Raw genomic sequence first — 21,259 nt, forward strand, 5'->3', positions numbered from 1 at the left:
CTCTAGCGCCCCCTAGCGGCAGTCATCCTGCTGCAGTTTCGATGACAAAGGAGTTACATTTACGGCATTTGACAGACGTTCTTTATCCACCACGACTTAGATGTTTCACAGGATGGTAATACATATACTGGATTCAACCAATGACCTTTGTATTTCCAACACCATGACCCAGAAAATTCTGGCTGCGACACGTGGTTAAAATAAAAAGCCACGACAAGCCCCTTATCATACACTGTCCATCACTTAGATTAGACTTCTGTTATGTCCACTCTGGATGCAAGCAGGAATTTGCTGATTGTGCAGTCTCAAGTGTAGTGTCAATTAAAATCTTAATAATCAAACTCAAATCTATACGTAATAGCTTAATGGCTTATTAACGCATGATTTAGTTAAATTTGGTTAGCATACACATAAACCATGTTGAACTACTAGTAGCACTAGTAGGTGTGCTCTAGAGTTTGCTGGCTGAACAGTACAATAAACACATGGTTGGAGGCAAAGAACCATCTTACAGGACACGCAGAGTGCATTTTAATGATTATACATTCAATACAACATGTAAGAATATAACAATATAAGAATGTCACTAACAATATTGACCAAAAAGTGCCAGAGTGCAGAAGAAAAATCTGAACAAGGAGGAATAAATAAATAAGTAAAAATTCTTTACATATATGATACATGTCACACACATGAATACACTACATAAATCAACTGCATATTATAACAAAAACAAAATTACCAAAAACTGACGTATCAAAATTCATATGGCTTCCCACAGTGCTTCAGGATAATTATCCCAAACTGAGTTGAATCTCACTTGTTCTGTAGACATTTTACAAGGCACTTAATGGCTGTCATTGCTAATGCAGGTTTCCAAACACTGTTGCTAGAAGCTGCTATTTTGAGACCAGTTTTTCTGTGTACCTTAGCATAGTGAAGGTTAGGATTTTGGTATATAAGCGTGTCCCCTGACCCAGTGTCTGTCAAAACAGGGCGTGTTAGAGCAGGGAAACCCTACACCGTATCACCCCTGAGCACCTGAGCTGGGTCCAAGAAGGGAACTCCAGAACTCTGCAAGGTGTCAAGTCCTGGGAGGAGAGCCAGGAAGCGTTAGAGCAGAGCGCACGTGGCCGAGCTGGACCGGGGGGGCCGGGGACTCCCAGAGCCCATGCTGGAGTTCTTCTCCGGGCCTCTGCTGTGTGAGCTGCTGCTGACGGCCTCGCTGGACACTGTGGTGCTCTCATGTGGGACCTCTGCTTTCTCCTCCTCCTGACTGACTCTGGTCGAAGTCCTTCGCTTGAACACAGAGATCTAAAATGACACAAGAACACCAGCAGAAGTGTTGCCTTAACCGATTTTTATAAAGTTACGAAATTAAGAAATCGATTTATATAATAATAATAATTACATTGGTAGAAATAATAAATTAAGAATACTCATAATTTAGTTGTAATTTAGATAGCTTCCATGTTATTTTAAAACACGAAATCTAGTATAACCCAACAGAAGCATGCGTATTTTGGACAGATTTGAATACCTTGTTGTTTGACCCAAAAAAGCCTCTCTTTTTCTCTTGTTTCGTTTCAGTCTGGAATTGTGACTTTTCCTCTATAACTGGATGGGATGCCTCTTTAATTTGAGAATCAACAGATTACAAAGTCATCTTCACTGTTCAAGACCACACATGAAACATGAATATGATTAAAATAATAGCTCAAAATGGTTATTTCCCACAAACAGCAACAAGACATGCATTGTAGTTCAAGTACACAGTGAAATGATGCAGAAAGCAGGATGATTGGCACCTGTCAAGGCCTGCAGTGGTTCTTCACCATGTCTCTTCACTGGTCCATCAGGAACACTTCCCTCTGAGACACCTTCCTCAACACCTCCTTCTTCATCTTCCTGCATGAAACAGAACACTGCTGGTTGGTATGTTAATTTGTTTCTAAATATCATGCTAACAATATCACTGTGGCACCCCTCTCTGTGCCTTTATAGAGCATACTCCTCTCTGTGTGTTTATAGAGGGTACCCCTGTGTGTGTGTTTATAGAGGGTACCCCTGTGTGTGTGTGTTTATAGAGGGTACCCCTGTGTGTGTGTTTATAGAGGGTACCCCTGTGTGTGTGTGTTTATAGAGGGTATCCCTGTGTGTGTGTTTATAGAGGGCACCCCTGTGTGTGTGTTTATAGAGGGTACCCCTGTGTGTGTGTGTTTATAGAGGGTACCCCTGTGTGTGTTTATAGAGGGTACCCCTGTGTGTGTGTGTTTATAGAGGGTACCCTGTGTGTGTGTTTATACAGGGTACCCCTGTGTGTGTGTTTATAGAGGGTATCCCTCACTATGTGTTTATAGAGGGTACCCCTGTGTGTGTGTATTTATAGAGGGCACCCCTGTGTGTGTGTGTTTATAGAGGGTACCCCTGTGTGAGTATTTATAGAGGGCACCCCTGTGTGTGTGTTTATAGAGGGTACCCCTGTGTGTGTGTGTTTATAGAGGGCACCACTGTGTGTGTGTTTATAGAGGGTACCCCTGTGTGTGTGTGTTTATAGAGGGTACCTCTGTGTGTGTGTTTATAGAGCGCACCCCTGTGTGTGTGTTTATAGAGGGTACCCCTGTGTGTGTGTTTAGAGGGTACCCTGTGTATGTTTATAGAGGGCACCCCTGTGTGTGTGTTTATAGAGGGCACTCCTGTGTATGTGTTTATAGAGGGTACCCGTGTGTGTGTGTTTATAGAGGGTACCCCTGTGTGTGTGTGTTTATAGAGGGTACCCCTGTGTGTGTTTATAGAGGGTACCCCTGTGTGTGTGTGTTTATAGAGGGTACCCTGTGTGTGTGTTTATACAGGGTACCCCTGTGTGTGTGTTTATAGAGGGTATCCCTCACTATGTGTTTATAGAGGGTACCCCTGTGTGTGTGTATTTATAGAGGGCACCCCTGTGTGTGTGTGTTTATAGAGGGTACCCATGTGTGAGTATTTATAGAGGGCACCCCTGTGTGTGTGTTTATAGAGGGTACCCCTGTGTGTGTGTGTTTATAGAGGGCACCACTGTGTGTGTGTTTATAGAGGGTACCCCTGTGTGTGTGTGTTTATAGAGGGTACCTCTGTGTGTGTGTTTATAGAGCGCACCCCTGTGTGTGTGTTTATAGAGGGTACCCCTGTGTGTGTGTTTAGAGGGTACCCTGTGTATGTTTATAGAGGGCACCCCTGTGTGTGTGTTTATAGAGGGCACTCCTGTGTATGTGTTTATAGAGGGTACCCGTGTGTGTGTGTTTATAGAGGGTACACCCTGTGTGTGTGTGTATATAGAAGGCACCCCTGTGTGTGTTTATAGAGGGTACCCCCTGTGTGTGTGTATATAAAGGGCACCCTGGTGTGTGTGTGTGTTTATAGAGGGCACCACTGCGTGTGTGTTTATAGAGGGCACTCCTGTGTATGTGTGTTTATAGAGGGCACTCCTGTGTGTGTGTGTTTATAGAGGGCACCCCTGTGTGTGTGTGTGTGTGTGTTTATAGAGGGTACTCCTGTGTGTGTGTGTGTGTTTATAGAGGGTACTCCTGTGTGTGTGTGTGTGTTTATAGAGGGCACCCCTGTGTGTGTGTGTGTGTGTGTTTATAGAGGGTACTCCTGTGAGTGTGTGTTTATAGAGGGCAGTCCTGCCTGCGTTCTGAGCTGAACTGTGTTCGTCTCTTGCTGTTCCGTATTTTCCAATGGCTCTTTTTGTATGTTATCCTCTTCCCCTTCATCTTCATCATCATCGTCATCATCATCTTCCTCTTCTGTCTGATCTTCTTCTCCATTTGTCTCTTCGCCAAGGTCCGTGGTTTTTTGACTATAGTTCTGCCCAAGATTTAAGAGATTGATATTAGTGTTTGTTTAAATATACCAATTGATGTTTGTTGCATATAACCAAGGAAAAACTGTACAAATGTACACATAAGGAATAAAGAAGCAAAGAGGATCTACGTGGGGATTGTTACTTTGCAACTTGCATCTTAGAATTCTTATACACACACACACACACACACAATACAAGGTGCATAGAGGACTGACAACACATGTAACCAAATTAGCTTGTCCACCAAAGGTGGGCATATTCTCACCTGGCCAGCGCAAATGCAATCCACTTCACCTCCTCATTAACATTTCTGAATATTCAGACCCATAAATATGCAAATACTGCTGCAGTGGACCATGAAAAAAGATCACCTATACCTCAGTGCATCTGTTTTTCTTATTTAATGATCTATGTGTATATTGTAATGTTATGCTGTGATGATATATAAATGTAACGATTAAATCTGTAAAATCGATACACTACAGTAAGACGACATAGAAATGTTTGTCATACCTGTATGCCATAAATTGAATTTATTACTTTAAGAAGGTGTGTGAAAGGCTTTAGCACTTACTAATTAAACAGAAAGACATATAGAAACAAAATTTAAAATGGGGAAAGATACCAAACAATAACTATATGCAACAACTGGAATATTCTCATGGCAATAATGGGATGAATAAAATAGATAATGAGACAGATGGGGTTATTCATACTGTAGGATGTTAATAGATTTTTAATGCCACTTGGTCTATAAAAAACCAAGGCTAACATTTATGCTGTAATAATGATGGTGGTTAACACTGTAAAACTACATGGACAAATACTTGTTTGTTATTTAAATAAAAACGAGACATGCAGAAAGATAAATGTATTATTTAAACAAAAACGAGACATGCAGAAAGATTATTTTATTATTGAAACAAAACGAGACATGCAAAAAGACTTGTTTATTTTTTATATATGTTGTAGGTCCTGAGGTGCTTCCAAAGACACTCATGAAAATAAGGAAGGAGAGGTTTTCCAAAAGCTTTAACTATCGTATAAAATATTCAAAGCAATAAGAATGATTTCAATTTTAAAATGAGAGTGATGAAAATGGCCTTCGATGAAAAGTGGAGAAATACGTACACAAGGACACTAGGAGGAAGGCACGGTGAGGCTGAGTTTGTGGTCATTTTAAGTTGAGGTAATGAGGTAGAACGTCGTCCCAGAACTGCCGAGGCTTCTGGGATTTGGAGTGAGACTGGCCTTTTCTAGCTGAACCCTGTCTGTGTCTGCCTGCCCTTTGGCCTTCTCTTCTCCGTATGGATGATGAAGCCATCCTTCCATTCTGTCTTCGTTTCTTTTTACACTCTTCTTCTTCCTCCTCTTCCTCTGCTTCTTCTGCTTCATTATCGCCACTACTCTGTTCATCTTCCTCTTCTTCCTCTTTATCCTGTTCATGCTCTTCCTCTTCTTCTTCCTCTTCTTCTTTGCTTTCTTCATCTTCCTCCTGCCCAGACTCCTCATCACAACCTCTACTTTCCTCCTCCTCCTCCTCCTCCTCTGCTGAATTGCCCTCATCCTCCTCTTTGTCACTTGAACCTTCACTCCCCTCCTCCTCATCCTCGGTTTCATCATCTTCTTCCTCTGACACCTCTTCCTCCCCACTCTCCTCCTCTTCCTCACCACTCTCCACCTCACTGCTATCTTCAGATTCACTACTTTCCTCTGACTCCTCCTCCTCTGACTCTTCCTCCTCTGACTCCTCCTCCTCTGACTCCTCCTCCTCTGACTCCTCCTCCTCTGACTCTGCTTCACCTGACTGGCTGCTCTTGCTGTCCATCTCTGTGTCAGACTCTTTGACACTCTCTCCTTCCTCTACATCACTCCTTCTGCTTTCTTCCTCTGATTCCTCCTCGTCCTCATATTCTCCACTTGTGTCACTCATGTCTTTTCCACCTCTGTCCCTGCTCCCATCCTCTTCCTCATCTTCCTCCTCAGTCTCAGTTTTACTTCTCTCCTCTTCTCCCTCACTCAGCTCCTCTTGACTCGACAGACCCTCCCCCTCTCCCTCTCCCTCTCCCTCTCCACCCGTACTGCTGCTCCCCTCTGCTCCTCTCATCAATCCTTCACTTCCAGTCATCCCTCTACTCTCCTCTTGCTCCACCTCTTCCTGTGAAGACTGATCTGACTCCTCCCCCCTCTCCTCTCCTGCGTCCTTCCTGCCGTGCCCACCCTTCTCTGAGAAGTTAGAGCTAGAGTCCATTCCCGACTGGTACTGAGAGGTGTTCCTCTCCCCGTCCTTGTCTGACCCGCCGGGTTCTAGTACGACGGGAACAGCCTTCCTGTGTCTTGGCTCATCGCTGATGGAGGAGGCGTCTGAGAGAGTCCGTCCACCGGGCGTGTTTGGGCTCGGCCTGCTGGGCCTCGCGTGTGGAGCCATGTTGGAGGAGCTACCAGCCTGGGCCAGAAAATGGCGAGTGGTCGCCTCCGTCAGCAGACACACAGGGTTCTCCAGTTCTCCGGTTAGTGAGGATACCCCCAGAAGACTATTCTGGGCTCCTGATCCAGATATTGCCCGGTCCGCTGTATTCTCCCCTGACCCAGGATCAGTGAGACGAACATTGGATGGAGCTCTTGGTGTCTTTTGTTTTCTCGTGTTGGCCTCAGAAAACACTGGATTTGACGCAGGTACTGTAGACGTGGTCTCCTTGGAAGGAGTGTGAACTTCTGCAACCTCTCTGCTCCTAATGCGAACATCCCTCCCTTTTTTACCATGCCCTGACCTCGACTGTGTGTGTGGTTCGGCGGTGCTGTGATGTGATTGGCTCTGCACCTCTACAAGCCTTCTTTGCTTTTTCACATTGCTCTCAGAATGAACAGGAGTGTGCTTCATATGTGTGGCTTTAGCAGGGATCTCTAAAGGTGTCTGCTTACCTCCAAGCACTTTGCTTTTAACTGAAGCCTGTTTGAGATGGTTTCCCTCAGCCTTTCTCATCACCAGGTTTTCTTTTTCTTCTCTGTCTCTTTGCTGACCTGAACAAGCTTTAGGTGTAGTTCCAGACTCACTTAGATCTTCTTGGATCAGCTGGGACTTCCTCCTTTGCTCTATAATGTCTGATTGAGGTTTGCTCCAGTTATCTGTCATCAGCTGGCTTGGCCTGGCTGCATGGACATGTGAGGGTGGTGTAGATCCAGCTCTGCTAAAATCAGTCATGCCTGGCATCTGGGTTCCTCTTTCACTACCACTACTGTTCACTGTTTTGGGTTTTGCAGGCTTGTCTTCCTTCAGGGTTATGAGAGCCTTCCTCTTCTCACAGGCTCCACCCTGAGAGGGCGGGGCCTTGGAAGAGATACGCCCTGCCTGCCAATCAGAGCAGGCAGGGCCTGGGGTAGGCTGTCCCACCACTTTACCGTGTCTTTTGACCACCTTAACCGTCTTCTGTCCAAACCCCAACCCCACCAGAAGCAGAAGACAAAAAGAGGAAGCATTGGGAAGGAGAGAAAGACAGAGAGAGAGAAGCGAATGAGCATGCGATGCAGTATGAACGAGTGTAGAATGAACTGAACAAGGAAAATCAAATGAGAGAAAAGTGCAGTCAATGGCAGAGAACGACACCCAGAGATCCATAGCAGAGCAGAGGTGGAGAATGACGACCCCTGACGGACCGCTTCCCTTTAAGACCCACCGGTGTGAGCCCCGGCTTACCTTATGAACAGGGGACAACGTAAGAGTCTTGTCGCCAGGATCCACCTTCATTACATGAGTCTGTCAGGACAGATAGAAACAGGCCCTAAACATGAACACCACCGTGTTGTGCAGTTCTGCATTTCTTAGAATGAGGGAAACAAAAGTCCAATACAAGTCCAGTTATTTCATGCAGAGTTAGGTTGGTTGTTAAGAAGTTAATTATAAATCAGACAAGACATGCTTTGCGTACTTACCAAATTCAACAGGTCAGTTGTTTCTCCCAAACCCTTGACACTTTCACTGTCTCCACTGTTTTCATCAGGAACACTTTTCCCATCAACTTTATCTTTTATCATCATGTCTGTGAAAACCAATATAGCAACAAACAAATCAGTAGTAATTAAGAAAATTATTTGTATGCCAAATGTAAAACATGAGACAAGATGCTTCATCACCAATCTCCATGCCTGAGGAGATCGTTACCTCTGCGGTTGGTAAAGCCATTCTCCTCCAGACCACTAGGGGCCCTCTTGCTTTGCAAGCGTGGGGGCAGGGTATGGCTGGATACAGGCAGAGACTCACGGAGGTAACCAGAACTTAGAGGTGGAAGAGTCTGGAACATCATCCCAAACTGCTCAGAACACTCCTAAAAAAGCAGCAAACAGCCTCTCTGTGAGCTCCAGTCTGACAGTGTTGCACTGCACCCTGTGGTTCATGTGACGACAGGAAGAAACATGAAAAATGTCCTATGTGGAGATTTTAAAAAACACTGAAAGCATGTTTAAAGTCTTTCAGAGAGGAACAATGGATTTCTAGATTCAAGACATTTAGTACCAAAGGAGACTTCACACAGCCATACTAGTCACTAGTGAGGAGATTAGCATTATACACAAGAGACCATGCTAATTGCTCCCCACTGACAAGCATTCATTTGTAGTTAGTGGTGCTATAATCATAATTAGTCGTGCTTAATTATCCATGCTAAAGGGTTCTGGAAAGGAACATGTGACTTGGAGCGAGGCAGGTGTGTGTTTTGTGGCTGTAGCTCCAGTCCAGGGAGTGCTGACCCACCCTCTCCCGGCGCCGAACCCGTGCTGAGAGACTCCTGCTCAGGGTGAGTGGGCCTCCTGTCTCCCCGAACGGGCGGGCGGTCTCCATGTAGTTCTCTCTGATGTCTCCCTCTTCCAGGATGATGTCATTTGACCCTTCAACTCTAGGTTTGGCCAGTACCACCATGTGACATCCACCACATGTGACCTGGCATGGAAGAACGCACGCACACACGCACACACACACACACACACACACACACACACATCCCAATGACAGCTGTAGGGGGCAAGCGCAGCGGGTCGATGTGTAATTAAGATGGCAGGGTTTGGAGTACAAGATACACACAGACTGCACATGGTAGATGAGGAGGCGTGGGCAGAGCGTTGGCTGGAACTGGTTGGTGAAGTTCTCCTCTCCAAGACCCAGTTTCCCATGCCGGCCATCACCAAACGTGTACAGAAGGCCACTCTCTAAAAGCAAACAAACTGGAATAAGGAAAAAGGAGTTCCAACATCCCACAGATGATGCACAATTGAAGAGAACGGCAACCCAAAGACTGCCCGCACATGCTTATCAATGAACACTTGATCAATGAACGCACATGTGGAACGATAAAAACAATCGCATGTGCAACAATTTAAGCATTTCAACTGTATTACAAGATGTAATTTTTTTGTATAAATATCATTTAACACATCTTAACAGAATTTACTGGGTTATCAGTGTTAAAACAGCCAAACATTATTTTATTGATTTCTATCTGCTTTGTCAAAACAACATATTTTGTTCAACTTCGCCTTTCTAGTTTATTATTATTATTATTAGATGAATATGTAAGTGCAGGCAGGGAGAACACTGACAGGCACAGGAAGGTGATCCATGCAGTACCTGTGACCACGGCTGTATGGTTCTCTCCACACACGATGTGCTTCACTCTGCCCTTACTGAAGTGTTCCACCAGTCTGGGTGATCGCGACTCGAAGATAAACGTTCCATGACCCAGCTGGCCATACTGACCCAGACCAAATGTGTACAGGCAATCATCTGAGTCAGATCCCACACGCACACACAAGCACACACACACAAATATATCAGCCAGACAACAATCTTTCCAGAGAAGAAAATTTCAAACATATGTCTGAAGCATGGAAGCACAGAGAGAGAGTGAGTAGGAGTAAAAAAAGAAGAGAGAGAGAAAGAGAGAGAGAGAGAGAGAGACATCATACCTGTGAGCACCACCGTGTGGCCACCTCCACAGGCCACCTGCAGAACGTGTTCAGACATGCCCGCCACCTGCTGAGGCACTCTGTGATTGGTCAGCTGCTCTGCAGACAGCCCCAGCTTCCCGCTGTCCTTCTCTCCAAACGTAAACAAAGCACCGTCCACTGGAACACACACGACGCACAGCTCACACCTGCCGCTTAACAACATGCCGTGTGTTACAATGTGCACCTACGCCACGTCATTATGCTGCTAAATGCGGCTAGCAGCAGTGTTAGCAACAGCTGAAGCTCTATGGAGCAGAGACATGACTGCTACTGTCATGTTCTCACAAGACATTTCTGATTTCTCAAACAAGTCTTCTGTCTTTGTGCAACCTTAACATAGAGCACTAACTGTCTCTCATAGCTCTCTATCTCAGTATGTAGTGTGACTGTTATTACCAGTGACAAATGCAGAGTGGTAGTAGCCACAGGAAACCCAGTTCACTCGGTTCTGTGCAGGCAGCTCCTGCGGTGTCCAAGCACAGTCCTCCTCCCCCAAACCAATCTGGCCTTCCGAGTTGTCACCCCACATAAACAGCCTCCCGTCCTCTGAGAGCACAGTGCACACATTTGATTGAGGGAACGCCATCAGCACCGAAACCCCAGCAAGCTCACGGTCCTCCCTTGTCCCTCATGTTATTACAATGACAAAATCTCCAACAAAAACTGAGTTTTTGTGACTAAAGATGCATTACAGTGTCTCACTTGCTTCAACTGCTTCATGATCACGCAATGGCTTCAAATGGAGAGGCGTCTATTTAATCCCATTACAGCAAAAGATCTTTTGACATCACTACAACAGTCGGGAAACTTTAATTACGAGGCACTCTTACGCAGGAGAGCGGCAGACGTGTTGGAGCCTGCCGAGAGCATTTTTATCGGTCCTTTTTTAGTGAAGAAGTCAATCAGCTGGAATGAAGTCCTTTCCTCGCAGTCTCCGAGACCAAGCTGGCCATCGTTATTCCCCCCGGCCCCGTACAAGTTCCCGCACGCTGCAGACACACACGAGATCGCTCTCAGGCCACTTGACACCCCCCCACAGTATCTTGCTGTATCGGGGGAGGCAGAGGTTAAAGTACTTACATGTGTAAACAAGCGTATGAGTTCTTCCACACGCAACAAGCATTACTTTTTCAGACTTCAGGGCTGAGAAAATAAAGAGGCATGTTAGTTCCAAAAGACATGGTGACCATGTCGGCCAGACCATATGTGCCATACAAGTGATGGAAGAAAGTGTACAATTCTGCAATTTATTAAAATCATTAAAATCTTGCAATTCATTAAAATCTTAGCAGCCAAACTAAAGAAACAGGATGTTCCTCAAGACACACAGTGCATGCTAGCACTATCTCAGCTAGCATTTCTCCAGAGCCCTAGCTTGAAAAAAAGATTATGGTCTACACCAGATTGGGATGGAATGGAAAGAAATCTCTTGCTTCTATTTCTTTCTATAAAACAACAATTATGGAAACTGTAGAACTCAAAATTTTTTATTCATGTTGTATACTTTTAGGTTAGGCATGTATTGTGTGTTGTATACATGTGAATTTTTTATGTATTGTTTATTGTATACATGTGAACTATTCATGTATTGTATACCGTACATTGCATACTTGTGACGGCAAAACTGTTTTGTATACCTTTTCCAAAGACATAAAAACAAATAAGTAAATAAAAGACTGGCATACCTTTCACACAGGTAGGTTTATTCACACTGTTCTTTGATCCCAAGCCAAGCTGCCCCCAGTTATTACTGCCAAACATGAATAACTTTCCATTCTCTGCATTGAGAAAGGGGAAAAAATGTGATTACAGACAAATATAGAAAAGTGCATTTATATTATTATATTTAATATTATTACATTATTGTTACATTATTTGTATTTAAATAATCAAGTACAGCCACATCCGTTGACAGCATGACACGTGGCTTTAAGACCATACCTGTAATTAGTGCTGTGTGTTCATCTCCACACGCTACAGTCAAAGGGACGTCATTCTTCAACCAGAATTTACTGGGGATATTGTCTGCAAATTTACTTTTGCCAAAAGTAAAGACTGCCCCAGATTCTTAAATAAAGAAATAAATGAAAGTATTTCAGAGAAGTTGTGTGTGTGTGTGTGTGTGTGTGTGTGTGTGTGTGTGTGTGTGTGTGTGTGTGTGTGTGAGAGAGAGAGAGAGAGAGGGGCGTGACCACATGGCATCGTTGCCCCTAACAACAACTACTTCTCATCTACTCGATATTGCGTCACTTTATCGTTACTTATAGCGCACAACTTTACGCAAGTGGCGCGCGATCCTCGTCGTTCCTAATACGTCATACGGGTTTCGCGATACATTAAAAACTCTTACGGCGCCCATCAGCTTTATTCACCAAGCAAAGCGGAGTTACCCCCGTTCAAGCTCAGTCTTATTGGCTTCAAATGTGCCAAGTGAGAATGTGGGCCCCTTAAGTAGCAAGGCAGACTGATACTTAAAGTAAAGCAGTGATAAAGTGACACGAACACATCCTACCCGGTATATCATCCTCGCTCTCTCCGGCCATGTCTACGCGACTAAGCGGCTCAGCCGTTAGCCCGTTAGCGTCTCTTACGCTGGGGCGAAAATAAACGTCACTTCCGGTTCACCGATGTTTACTCGGAAATGGAAGGATCCCTCCTTCGGAACCGCGTCCTTCTCTCCGGAACCGCAGGCGGCTCTCGTTACGTGCGGGTCGTTTAACTCGGCGAACCCGCCATGTAACGTCTGAATGCGTTCGCTTACCTAACGCGCCTTCTTGTTCTCCTTTTGGGTCGAGATGAAACGCAGCTGAAGTTTTTGCGGACGGTTCGGAGACCCAGCGAGCCCAGCAGGTGTGAAGACGGTGAAGGAGGGACCAGTGTCCACATTAACAGTGACATTAGGGCTGCAGCCACCCGATTAACCGTCGCCACCGACATTTGAAGTCTCGTTTCTTCCCAAACAAATATGGAAGGAGTGCTTTATAAGTGGACAAATTACATGACAGGTAATAGTGACCCGATCACTCTTATTAATTGCTGTTAAACGCTGTCAGCCACATCTGATCAAGTACTGAACACGACGCCTGTAGGCTTACAAACTTTCATGCAGCTAAAAGTTTTTTGCGACGACAGCTGGAGATGTGGTGGGACAAAACTTTCCCTCTGTGGATCTGCTGACACGTTTAGATGTCATATGATCGCAGCACTTGGGGTTTCCTGCTGTAATAGGCTGTGTTGTGAAGTTAAGATGTAGTCCCTTTCACTGTCTGCACTGCCAGTCAGTCACTGTCTGTATAAATTGGTCGCCTCTCTCTATACGTATGTATTTATTGTCAGTCGTCATATAGATGAATGGCAACTGAGAATTGATAAATGTGCGTAATTGCCATTTGGATTGCCAGAGCTGAATGGGAGTGTTGTGCCCTGTGTTGTGTGTGTGTGTGTGTGTGGGCTTAGGTTGGCAGCCGCGGTGGTTTGTGCTCAACAATGGAATCATTTCATATTACGACTCCCAAGATGATGTGTGCAAAGGAAGCAAGGGCAGCATAAAGATGTCGGTGTGTGAAATTAAAGGTAACGTCCAGAACTCACAAACGCGCACGTGTTGTAGAGCTGCAAATTAGCAACACTGAGAAGCTGGCCTAATTCTATTGTTCTTTTTCTCCTCACTGTCTCCGTCGTCTTAAATCAGTCCATCCGAGCGATAACACCAGACTGGAGCTGATCATACCAGGAGAGCAACACTTTTACGTGAGAACTGTGAACGCTGCTGAGAGGCAGAAGTGGCTGGTGGCACTGGGCAGCTCGAAAGCAGGACTCATCGACACAAGAACGAAGAAAGAGAGAGGTGGGATGTTCTCTTCTCCTCTGGCTGCAGTGCTACAGCTGCGACACACACAGAGGCCCTTTTTTTATCCTGTCTACAGAAGTCCCACTGCATTACAAACACGTGGAGGCCTTTTTACTGTGTCAGCCAGTCCACGGTGTTGTGTGTTTGTGTCTCCACTCCTAAATATTTTATTGAAATATAAATCAATTTAGATTTTAAATGTGAGATTTTCTCTTGCAGAATTAACTGAGACCAAGGAGTCGTTGAAAACCAAGATGTCGGAATTGCGACTGTACTGTGACTTATTAATGCAACAGGTCCACACCATTCAGGAGTCTGTGGAACAGGAGGAAGAGCATTCAGAGGTTAGAGTCAACACTCCACACTAGAGCTCCCACCACAGACACATTGAGAGATCAGACTCAACACTCCACACTAGAGCTCCCACCACAGACACATTTAGAGATCAGACTCAACACTCCACACTAGAGCTCCCACCACAGACACATTCAGAGATCAGACTCAACACTCCACAATAGAGCTCCCACCACAGACACATTCAGAGATCAGACTCAACACTCCACAATAGAGCTCCCGCCACAGACACATTCAGAGATCAGACTCGGCACTCCACACTAGAGCTCCCACCACAGACACATTCAGAGATCAGACTCAGCACTCCACACTAGAGCTCCCACCACAGACACATTCAGAGATCAGACTCAACACTCCACACTAGAGCTCCCACCACAGACACATTCAGAGATCAGACTCAACACTCCACAATAGAGCTCCCGCCACAGACACATTCAGAGATCAGACTCAGCACTCCACACTAGAGCTCTCACCACAGACACATTCAGAGATCAGACTCGGCACCCCACACTAGAGCTCCCACCACAGACACATTCAGAGATCCGACTCAACACTCCACACTAGAGCTCCCGCCACAGACACATTCAGAGATCAGACTCAGCACTCCACAATAGAGCTCCCGCCACAGACACAGTCAGAGATCAGACTCAGCACTCCACAATAGAGCTCCCGCCACAGACACATTCAGAGATCAGACTCAGCACTCCACACTAGAGCTCCCACCACAGACACATTCAGAGATCAGACTCAGCACTCCACAATAGAGCTCCCGCCACAGACACATTCAGAGATCAGATTCAGCACTCCACACTAGAGCTCCCGCCACAGACACATTCAGAGATCAGACTCAGCACTCCACAAGAGCTCCCACCACAGACACATTCAGAGATCAGACTCAGCACTCCACACTAGAGCTCCCACCACAGACACATTCAGAGATCAGACTCAGCACTCCACACTAGAGCTCCCACCACAGACACATTCAGAGAGCAGACTCAGCACTCCACAACAGAGCTCCCACCACAGACACATTCAGAGATCAGACTCAGCACTCCACACTAGAGCTCCCACCACAGACACATTCAGAGATCAGACTCAGCACTCCACAATAGAGCTCCCGCCACAGACACAGTCAGAGATCAGACTCAACACTCCACAATAGAGCTCCCGCCACAGACACATTCAGAGATCAGACTCGGCACTCCACACTAGAGCTCCCACCACAGACACATTCAGAGATCAGACTCAGCACTCCACACTAGAGCTCCCACCACAGACACATTCAGAGATCAGACTCAACACTCCACACTAGAGCTCCCACCACAGACACATTCAGAGATCAGACTCAACACTCCACAATAGAGCTCCCGCCACAGACACATTCAGAGATCAGACTCAGCACTCCACACTAGAGCTCTCACCACAGACACATTCAGAGATCAGACTCGGCACCCCACACTAGAGCTCCCACCACAGACACATTCAGAGATCCGACTCAACACTCCACACTAGAGCTCCCACCACAGACACATTCAGAGATCAGACTCAGCACTCCACAATAGAGCTCCCGCCACAGACACAGTCAGAGATCAGACTCAGCACTCCACAATAGAGCTCCCGCCACAGACACATTCAGAGATCAGACTCAGCACTCCACACTAGAGCTCCCACCACAGACACATTCAGAGATCAGACTCAGCACTCCACAATAGAGCTCCCGCCACAGACACATTCAGAGATCAGATTCAGCACTCCACACTAGAGCTCCCGCCACAGACACATTCAGAGATCAGACTCAGCACTCCACAAGAGCTCCCACCACAGACACATTCAGAGATCAGACTCAGCACTCCACACTAGAGCTCCCACCACAGACACATTCAGAGATCAGACTCAGCACTCCACACTAGAGCTCCCACCACAGACACATTCAGAGAGCAGACTCAGCACTCCACAACAGAGCTCCCACCACAGACACATTCAGAGATCAGACTCAGCACTCCACACTAGAGCTCCCACCACAGACACATTCAGAGATCAGACTCAGCACTCCACAATAGAGCTCCCGCCACAGACACATTCAGAGATCAGACTCAACACTCCACACTAGAGCTCCCACCACAGACACATTCAGAGATCAGACTCAACACTCCACACTAGAGCTCCCACCACAGACACATTCAGAGATCAGACTCAACACTCCACACTAGAGCTCCCACCACAGACACATTCAGAGATCAGATTCAGCACTCCACACTAGAGCTCCCACCACAGACACATTCAGAGATCAGACTCAGCACTCCACAATAGAGCTCCCACCACAGACACATTTAGAGATCAGACTCAACACACTGAGGGAGAAAAAGCCACACAGTGGACAAGAACAGCGAAGTACTTATTATCCTAGCGTTGTGAAGACATTACAGTTTACACCGTCTGGTAGACTATCACTGACTGGGTCCAGGTGGTCCCAGGTGGCGTGGCTGCCTTTAGCCCTCGCCACAGTGTTTTTCTTCCATCCTCCCTTGTTGCTGATGGTATGATTTTGTTCCCAGACGAGGAAGGAGGCATCATCCCTGCTTAGTGCGACGTGTAATACCTTCATTCAGACGCTGGAGGAATGCATGAAAATCGCCAACTCCAAGTTCCAGACGGACATGCTGCAGCTGAGCCCTTCAGACCCGCTCATGTACCCCGTCTCGCCCTCCCCTGTCCAAACGGCCCGGGTAAGGCCCGCATCACACGTCTTCTCTCGCAAACCTTTTTATGCCTTTTATGAAAATCCAACATATCAAAATGAATCTAAACATCCGGTTATACAAATATGTGCGACAGTTGTCAAAAACATTTTCTTCAAATTTTTATTCAATTGTCAGGCAACCCTGCAGCATATTCAGCATATTATACAACAATATCATAATAATGATTAGTGTAAATACTGCAGATGACCAGACAGACTCACTTGAGTTTTCTGTTCTTGATCACCCTGTAGATGAAAAGGTCGGTCAGCCATCCAGGGACTTACAGTTGTGACAGGTGCAGTCTGCTTGTTTTTCTGTGGGTTACTGAGGCTGTGGGAATTTATGGGTTACTATGGGGTTTTATGGGTTACTGTAGGGCTTTACGGCTTACTCTAGGGATTTATGGGTTATTGGGAACTCTGTATTTTATGGGTTACTGATGGGCTGTGTGTTTTTTGGGTTACCATGGGTCTGTGTGTTTTATAGGTTACTATGGGTCTGTGTGTTTTATGGGTTACTGATGGGCAGTGTGTTTTATGGGTTACAGTGGGTCTGTGTGTTTTATGGGTTACTGTGAGTCTGTGTGTTTTATGGGTTACAGTGGGTCTGTGTGTTTTATGGGTTACTGTGAGTCTGTGTTTTATGGGTTACTGATGGGCTGTGTGTTTTATGGGTTACAGTGGGTCTGTGTGTTTTATGGGTTACAGTGGGTCTGTGTGTTTTATGGGTTACAGTGGGTCTGTGTGTTTTATGGGTTACTGTGAGTCTGTGTGTTTTATGGGTTACTGATGGCCTGTGTGTTTTATGGGTTACTGTGGGTCTGTGTGTTTTATGGGTTACCGTGGGTCTGTGTGTTTTATGGCTTACAGTGGGGTTGTGTGTTTTATGGGTTACTGTGTGGCTGTGTATATTAGGAGTTACAACAGGCCAATGTGTTTAGGGGTTACTGTGGGCCAATGTGTTTAGGGGTTACTGTGGGCCAATGTGTTTAGGGGTTACTGTGGGCCAATGTGTTTAGGGGTTACTGTGGGCCTATGTGTTTTAGGGGTTATTGTGGGCCTATGTGTTTAGGGGTTACTGTGGGCCTATGTGTTTAGGGGTTACTGTGGGCCTATATGTGTTTAGGGGTTACTGTGGGCATATGTGTTTAGGGGTTACTGTGGGCATATGTGTTTAGGGGTTACTGTGGGCCTATGTGTTTAGGGGTTACTGTGGGCCTATGTGTTTAGGGGTTACTGTGGGCCTATGTGTTTAGGGGTTACAGTGGGCCTATGTGTTTAGGGGTTACAGTGGGCCTATGTGTTTAGGGGTTACAGTGGGCCTATGTGTTTAGGGGTTACAGTGGGCCTATGTGTTTAGGGGTTACAGTGGGCCTATGTGTTTAGGGGTTACAGTGGGCCTATGTGTTTCGGGGTTACAGTGGGCCTATGTGTTTCGGGGTTACAGTGGGCCTATGTGTTTCGGGGTTACAGTGGGCCTATGTGTTTCGGGGTTACAGTGGGCCTATGTGTTTCGGGGTTACAGTGGGCCTATGTGTTTCGGGGATACCGTGGGCCTATGTGTTTAGGGGATACCGTGGGCCTATGTGTTTAGGGGTTACCGTGGGCATAGGTGTTTAGGGGTTACCGTGGGCATATGTGTTTAGGGGTTACCGTGGGCCTGTGTGTTTAGTGGTTACCGTGGGCCTGTGTGTTTAGTGGTTACCGTGGGCCTGTGTGTTTAGGGGTTACCGTGGGCCTGTGTGTTTAGTGGTTACCGTGGGCCTGTGTGTTTAGTGGTTACCGTGGGCCTGTGTGTTTAGTGGTTACCGTGGGCCTATGTGTTTAGGGGTTACAGTGGGCCTATGTGTTTAGGGGTTACAGTGGGCCTATGTGTTTAGTGGTTACTGTGGGCCTATGTGTTTAGTGGTTACTGTGGCCCTATGTGTTTAGTGGTTACTGTGGCCCTATTGTGTTTAGTGGTTACTGTGGGCCTATGTGTTTAGTGGTTACTGTGGGCCTATGTGTTTAGTGGTTACAGTGGGCCTATGTGTTTAGTGGTTACTGTGGACCTATTGTGTTTAGTGGTTACAGTGGGCCTATGTGTTTAGTGGTTACTGTGGACCTATTGTGTTTAGTGGTTACAGTGGGCCTATGTGTTTAGTGGTTACTGTGGGCCTATGTGTTTAGTGGTTACAGTGGGCCTATGTGTTTAGTGGTTACTGTGGACCTATTGTGTTTAGTGGTTACAGTGGGCCTATTGTGTTTAGTGGTTACAGTGGGCCTATGTGTTTAGTGGTTACTGTGGACCTATTGTGTTTAGTGGTTACAGTGGGCCTATGTGTTTAGTGGTTACTGTGGACCTATTGTGTTTAGTGGTTACAGTGGGCCTATGTGTTTAGTGGTTACTGTGCCTTCTTCCCTCAAGGTCGAGTTCATCGAAAGCATGCGTGATGGTACACGGGACGTCCCAGAGACGCATACGTACATGCTCGGATACGGAGACTCTTAGTGATGGAGGAGGAGAGGAGATGGACCGTGAGTCACAACCCATAAACACACACACACACACACACACCATACCCAAGGGGAGGTGGTTGAGCTTAGTTTTTAAAACCATGCTGTTTAAAACAGTAAAATGGCTGAGGAGGTTGTGGTTAATGAAGGCTGATTTTGAGTTCCTGTCAGGGGGGCTGGTCTGGTGGCTTCTTCTCACTGCAGGGTCTCTCTCTCAAGGTCTCCCACTGTTCGGCAAAGGAAGCGTGAACGGCGACACCAACACGGCCATCCCGGAGGAGAGCAGCGCGGCCTCTCGCTTTGCGGCGCAAACGGACACTCCAGAGTCGGACCTGTCGCTCTGAGCACCGTGGATCTGCGCTCCAGACCCATGACACAAGCGGACACGTCCTGCTCCCTGCTTCCCATAGGGGGCGCTGTATGGAGTGTGTTCGATTCCTAAATGAAGCATTTTGGTGCACTTTAATAATGAGGAGAAGTGTTGGAGAACTATGTCCAGTTTGAATGTTTGTATTTTTACAGGTATTTCAGATTGTTCTTTGCTGGCCAGAATAATGTTATGTTTTCAGGTTAATGTTATGTTCCTGATTCATGGCCATTCAGTCTGGATTCTCCAGGTGTTGTGGGTGTGTGGTGGGGGGGGGGGGGGGGGGGTGTTGCGTGGGTGGAGGCTGTGTGGTTGAAGAAGTGTTGGTATGTGGTTGCTGGTGTGTGTGTGTGTGTGTGTGTGTGTATGGGTGTGGAATCTAACAGACGCTTTCTTGCTTTGTATTTCACTTGCCTCACGCCAGTGTTCATTAGTTTATTATGAAAACATCGTTTATTTATTTTCATAAGTTGCCAGATTTCACGTCACATCCCTCCATGTAAATGACTTTGGCTTTAAAATTTATTCTTTGCATGTAGGATTTTTATGTAGTGATAAATGTTTTTTTTTTTATGTATAGACATATATAGTATAGCATAGTTTTTGTGTTTTTATTTTATTTTATTTATGTGTGCCACTACTGTTGACAGTTGTGTGTGACAGTAGAGACAGAAGGGACTGTAGCGTATCGCATGCCAGTTTGCCAAATCTAGCTTTGTCCCTGCGGGATGCTGAGATCATTACTGTCCAAGATTGTACTTCGTACTACACAAGTCCAGCTACCAAATAGTAGTTTTTCTTTGACTATTTACCACATCATCATGTTTTGTGGCGTGCAGAGCGGCCATGCCCCCTGGCCTGCCTCATTCGGTTACGGCGCTGAAGAATCGGTCTTTCCCAGTTCTGGAGCTGGTGAGGTGAAGTGGATTACACTGCGAAAGGACAGGACTGAAATAAAGAGCTCAGACACTCTTCTGCTCTTCACCTGAGTTTAGGCTGGTTTTTGCTGTCACGTTTGAACGATTTATTCTTTTTGATATGTAAAAGTGAGCCTCTCTTACTGTTCAGAGTCTTTCTGTCGGTGTTTGTGAGGTAGATGATACTTTAGAGACGCTAAGCCCTTTCAAGGAGCGCTAGGAGAGGCCTTATTGTCTGAAAGTAGACGTGCGATGACATAAAAAGAAGGAAATTGCATTCGTGTGCACGCACCAATGTGCACCAACCCACTGCTTCTAATGCTTCAGTGAAATAGTAGGGCTGTGACAGGTGGTAACAAACAGAATAAACGAAAGGGACATTGTGTAATGTCATTTATATATTTGTTGAGTTAAAAGGATCTGACAGGCAGGTGCCTCAGATAGCTATGACTTGTAACCAGAGAAGAAATAACAAGCACTTGGTGATATTTTGATATTGTTTGAGGTTAATAACAGAATAAGGTGTGTGTGTGTGTGTGTGTGTGTGTGTGTGTGCGCGTGTGCGCGTGCGCGTGCGCGCGGGCGGGCGGGCGTGCGTGCGTGCGTGCGTCTGTCTGTCACAGGTTAGAAAACTGGGGTGAGTTTCCCGAAACGTTCTTAGCGCTTAGTACTTCTTAACCTCATACGTTTCATA

The 21,259-nt window shown here is 46.1% G+C and overlaps 2 protein-coding genes across 3 annotated transcripts; one reads left to right on the forward strand and one right to left on the reverse strand.

The window, feature by feature from the left end:
- Positions 1-501: 501 nt before the first annotated feature.
- Positions 502-12,458, reverse strand: rpgrb (retinitis pigmentosa GTPase regulator b). Of its 2 annotated transcripts, XM_076971338.1 has the most exons (17): positions 12,354-12,458; positions 11,783-11,908; positions 11,527-11,619; positions 10,922-10,984; positions 10,672-10,830; positions 10,238-10,387; positions 9,800-9,958; positions 9,462-9,617; positions 8,919-9,043; positions 8,592-8,777; positions 8,004-8,166; positions 7,775-7,881; positions 7,539-7,598; positions 3,667-3,846; positions 1,809-1,908; positions 1,541-1,632; positions 502-1,314 (listed from the first exon to the last, which is right to left on the reverse strand). In XM_076971338.1, exons 1-17 carry the CDS (start codon positions 12,382-12,384, stop codon positions 1,114-1,116), a joined length of 2,151 nt encoding a protein of 716 aa, XP_076827453.1. In that variant the 5' UTR covers positions 12,385-12,458; the 3' UTR covers positions 502-1,113. The 2 variants fall into 2 exon arrangements, with proteins under 2 accessions (XP_076827453.1, XP_076827379.1); XM_076971264.1 differs by lacking the exons at positions 502-1,314; positions 1,541-1,632; positions 1,809-1,908; positions 3,667-3,846 and adding an exon at positions 3,855-7,271.
- On the forward strand, positions 12,459-20,637 carry plekha3 (pleckstrin homology domain containing, family A (phosphoinositide binding specific) member 3). Its single transcript, XM_076971457.1, has 8 exons — positions 12,459-12,846; positions 13,298-13,414; positions 13,533-13,688; positions 13,911-14,035; positions 16,601-16,771; positions 17,038-17,081; positions 19,193-19,302; positions 19,501-20,637. Exons 1-8 carry the CDS (start codon positions 12,807-12,809, stop codon positions 19,623-19,625), a joined length of 888 nt encoding a protein of 295 aa, XP_076827572.1. The 5' UTR covers positions 12,459-12,806; the 3' UTR covers positions 19,626-20,637.
- The last annotated feature ends 622 nt before the right edge of the window (positions 20,638-21,259 follow it).

This window comes from Brachyhypopomus gauderio, chromosome 1 (assembly GCF_052324685.1).
Source record: "Brachyhypopomus gauderio isolate BG-103 chromosome 1, BGAUD_0.2, whole genome shotgun sequence".
In the NCBI taxonomy this organism is placed as follows: Eukaryota; Metazoa; Chordata; class Actinopteri; order Gymnotiformes; family Hypopomidae; genus Brachyhypopomus; species Brachyhypopomus gauderio.